This window comes from Pelodiscus sinensis, chromosome 1 (genome assembly GCF_049634645.1).
Source record: "Pelodiscus sinensis isolate JC-2024 chromosome 1, ASM4963464v1, whole genome shotgun sequence".
NCBI lineage: Eukaryota > Metazoa > Chordata > Testudines > Trionychidae > Pelodiscus > Pelodiscus sinensis.
Window position 1 is genome coordinate 332,852,087 of NC_134711.1, and position 3,612 is coordinate 332,855,698.

Here is a 3,612-nt window from a genome sequence, read left to right on the forward strand (position 1 = left end):
GCATTAAGAGATTCAGAGAAGTGATTATTCCCCTTTATTCGGCTCTGGTGAGGCCACATCTGGAGTACTGTGTCTAGTTCTGGGCCCTCCACTACAAAAAGGATGTGGATGCATTGGAGAGGGTCCAGCGGAGGGCAACCAAAATGATGAGGGGGCTGGAGCATATGACCTATGAGGAGAGGCTGAGGGAGTTGCGTCTGTTTAGTCTGCAGAAGCGAAGAGTGAGGGGGGATTGGATACCAGCCTTCAACTTCCTGAAGGGAGGTTCCAAAGAGGCTGGCGAGAGGTTGTTCTCAGTGGTGACAGATGGCAGAGCAAGGAGCAATGGTCTCAAGTTACAGTGGGGGAGATCTAGGTGGGATATTAGGAAAAACTATTTCCCTAGGATGGTGGGGAAGCGCTGGGTTGGGTTACCTAGGGAGGAGGTGGAATTTTAAGTCCTGGCTTGACAAAGTCCTAGCTGGATGATTTTGTTGGGGTTGATTCTGTTTTGTGCAGGGGACTGTGCTCAATGACTCCTGAGGTCCTTTCCAGTCCCAGTATTCTGTGATTCTCTGATTCTGGAGTTTGTTTTTCATAATTCATGCCTCTGGATAGTGTCAGGAATGTACAGTCTCCTTCACCTAGGAGAACAACCTCCATGTCTCTCACATTCACATTCTGTTTCCATCCAGGCAATTGCACTGTGACCATCGCTCTAGACCCCGGCACATCCAAAACCACTGCAGAGCATCTGGTTCAAGTAAGCAATACTGTTCTGCCTCGGAGTTGAATCGCTTCTCCCCCACTTCATGGCGGATCCCAACACAACCGCCTTCACCAACCCCTCCACCTTCATCTTACTGGGCATTCGTGGCCTAGAAATGAGCCATGTCTGGATCGCCACCCTCTTCTGCATCCTGTACTTCATCGCCATCTTAGTAAACTTTGCCATCCTATATATTGTGAAGACGGAGCCCAGTCTCCATGAGCCCGTGTACTATTTCCTCTGCATGCTGGCTGTCACCGACCTGGTGTTGTCCACCAGCACCATACCCCAAATTCTGGCAAACTTCTGGTTCAGTTCCAGAGAGATCAGTTTCAGTGCCTGCCTCACCCAGATGTTTTTCATTCACGGCTTCTCAGTGATTGAGTCTGGGATCTTCGTGGCAATGGCTTTGGATCGCTATGTGGCCATCTGCTATCCCCTGAGACATTCCACCATCCTGACAAACTCCGTGGTAATGAAGATTGGCCTGCTCATTCTGTTACGTGGATGCATCCTTGCACTGCCCTATCCCTTCCTGGCGAGGCAGTGGCCGTATTGCAAAACCAACATCATCATCAGCACTCAGTGTGAGCACATGGCCGTGGTGAAACTGGCCTGTGGCAACACCCTCATCAGTAGTTACTACGGCCTCTTCGTACTGTCCTGTAGGATCGGTCTGGACGTGTTTTTCATTATTCTGTCCTATATTCAGATCCTCAGGGCCATCTTCAGACTTCCCACAAAGGAAGCCCAGCTCAAGACTTTTCGGACTTGCAGCTCGCACATCTGTCTCATATTAGCCTTTTACTTCCCAGCTATATTTGGCTCCCTGGCATCCCGTTTGGGCAGCAACTTGTCCTCTCATTTCCACGTTTTCATTTCCAGTGTCTACCTCCTGGTTCCCCCCATACTTAACCCCATCATCTACGGTGTGATGACTAAACAGATCCGGGACAGGCTGCTCCGGCTCTTTACCCCTAAAGTAACTAAAGTTTTCTCCTCTCATACAGCTGCCTGTCATACAGAGCTCCCTGGAGTGTTGGCCAGTGACATGGTGCTATTTCCTGGAACACTGACTGGCCAATCAAAGAAACTTTAAATTCTTTGCTGACTTCACTGTACTATCTCAGTGTGACACACTGGGGAATCCATCTGTGCACAACTCTTAGAGTTGCCAACTTCCTAACTGTAACTGGATATCCGAGGCCCTGCACTTGTCCTACCTTTTCGACAGGGTGTTGCCCCATGTCTTTCCTTGCGTCCTGAACTACTTGTCCTTTAAGGCCCCACATCGGTTGCTTGTTCCTCCTCTGCCCCCCATCACCACTTGGATCATCCTTCCAAGATGCCACCTGGAACTGAGGTCCAGCTGGGCCTTGTGTCTCACCTAACTGGGTTGCCTCTTGCACTGTGAGGTGGCAACCTGCATAGACCTCCTAGATTGTCTCACCTGACCAGTAAGAAGGTGTTACCGTGGGCATTGCTTCTCCAGCGGAAGGTGGCTACACAGCAGCTCTTGTTTCTGGAGCTCAGAGCACAGTCAACCTGTGGAACTCCTTGCCAGAGGATGTGGTGAAGGCTAGAATTTTAACAGGGTTAAAAAAGAGCTAGATAGATTCATGGAGGTTAGGTCCCTCAATGGCCATTAGCCAGGATGGGTAGGACTGGTGTCCCTAGCCTCTGTTTCTCTGGAGGTGGGTGACAGGGTGGGGTCATGTGAGGATGACTTGTTATGATCCCTCCCTCTGGGGCACCTGGCATTGGCCACTGTCAGCAGACAGGACACTGGGCTGGATGGACCATTGGTCTGACCCTGTCTGGCCGTAGTTGGGTCCTTATGAGCTGAGGTTTTCCTCTTTGCACCTCATGTAACGTGCAGAGTGATGTGTAACATTCAAAAGAGAGATTTTCAGGGAGGGCAGGTGACAGCAAACAGATGAAATTTGATGATGATAAGAAATAAAACAAACCCACCATCTCATTCCGGTTGGGATGTGAATGGAGCAGCGTCCCACCCAGGCAGAGAGCACACACGGTTTTCTTTTCTCAGGAAGGCTTCCTTTTCGCCCAGCACGAGTGTAACCCACACAGCTCTGGGAAGGGGTTCAATGTCCCATGTAGTAGCGCTCAGACCACTTACAGGCAGAGAGATAAGGATGAGCGAGCGCTATGGCCGCGGGTTCGGTTCCACCTGCAGGGGGTTACAAGTAGCACATCTGGAGCTTAGTGCATGATCCTCTACACCAGGGGTCTCCAACCTTTTTACACCCAAGATCACTTTTTAAATGACAGACCAAGCCAAGATCTACTGCCCCGCCCCTTCCTTGAAGCCCCTCCCATTCCTTGAAGCCCCGCCTCTTCCTTGAAGCCCCTTCCTTGAAGCTCAGCGAGGGTGCACCACACTCCACATGGGCTGGCGCAGAGGAGAAGCTGCCTGGCCAGCTGGCTGTGGCCTTCAGCCCGGAGGAGGCTGAGCCATGTTCCAGCTGATCAGGCAGCTTCCCCTCTGCACCTGCCCACGTGGAGCTTGGTGCACGCTGGCTGAGTGCCATGGCCAGCTGGCCGGGAAGCCGCTTCTCTTATCTCCTGCCCGACTGCCCTGCGCTCAGCCCGGGAAACTTTCTCCAGCACAGCTGGAGCCTGACGCAGTCCAGCTTCCCTGGACTGAGCGCAGGGCAGCCGGGCTGGAGGGAAGAGAAGCAGCTGCCCGGCCATCTGGCCATGGCGCTCAGCCAGGGTGCACCAAGCTCCACGTGGGCAGGCACAGAGAAGAAGCCGCCGATCAGCTGGAGCACGGGGCAGCCTTTTTCAGCTGAAAACCACAGTCAGCTGGTTGGGGTGTTTCAGCCCATCCAACCTCCCAG

At 52.5% G+C, this 3,612-nt stretch overlaps 1 protein-coding gene across 1 annotated transcript; it reads left to right on the plus strand.

Moving 5' to 3' along the window:
• The first annotated feature begins 791 nt into the window (after window positions 1-791).
• On the plus strand, window positions 792-1,847 carry LOC102451440 (olfactory receptor 52E2-like). Its single transcript, XM_075938726.1, has 2 exons — window positions 792-1,169; window positions 1,296-1,847. The coding sequence occupies exons 1-2, from the start codon at window positions 792-794 to the stop codon at window positions 1,845-1,847; spliced, it is 930 nt and encodes a 309-aa protein (XP_075794841.1).
• The last annotated feature ends 1,765 nt before the right edge of the window (window positions 1,848-3,612 follow it).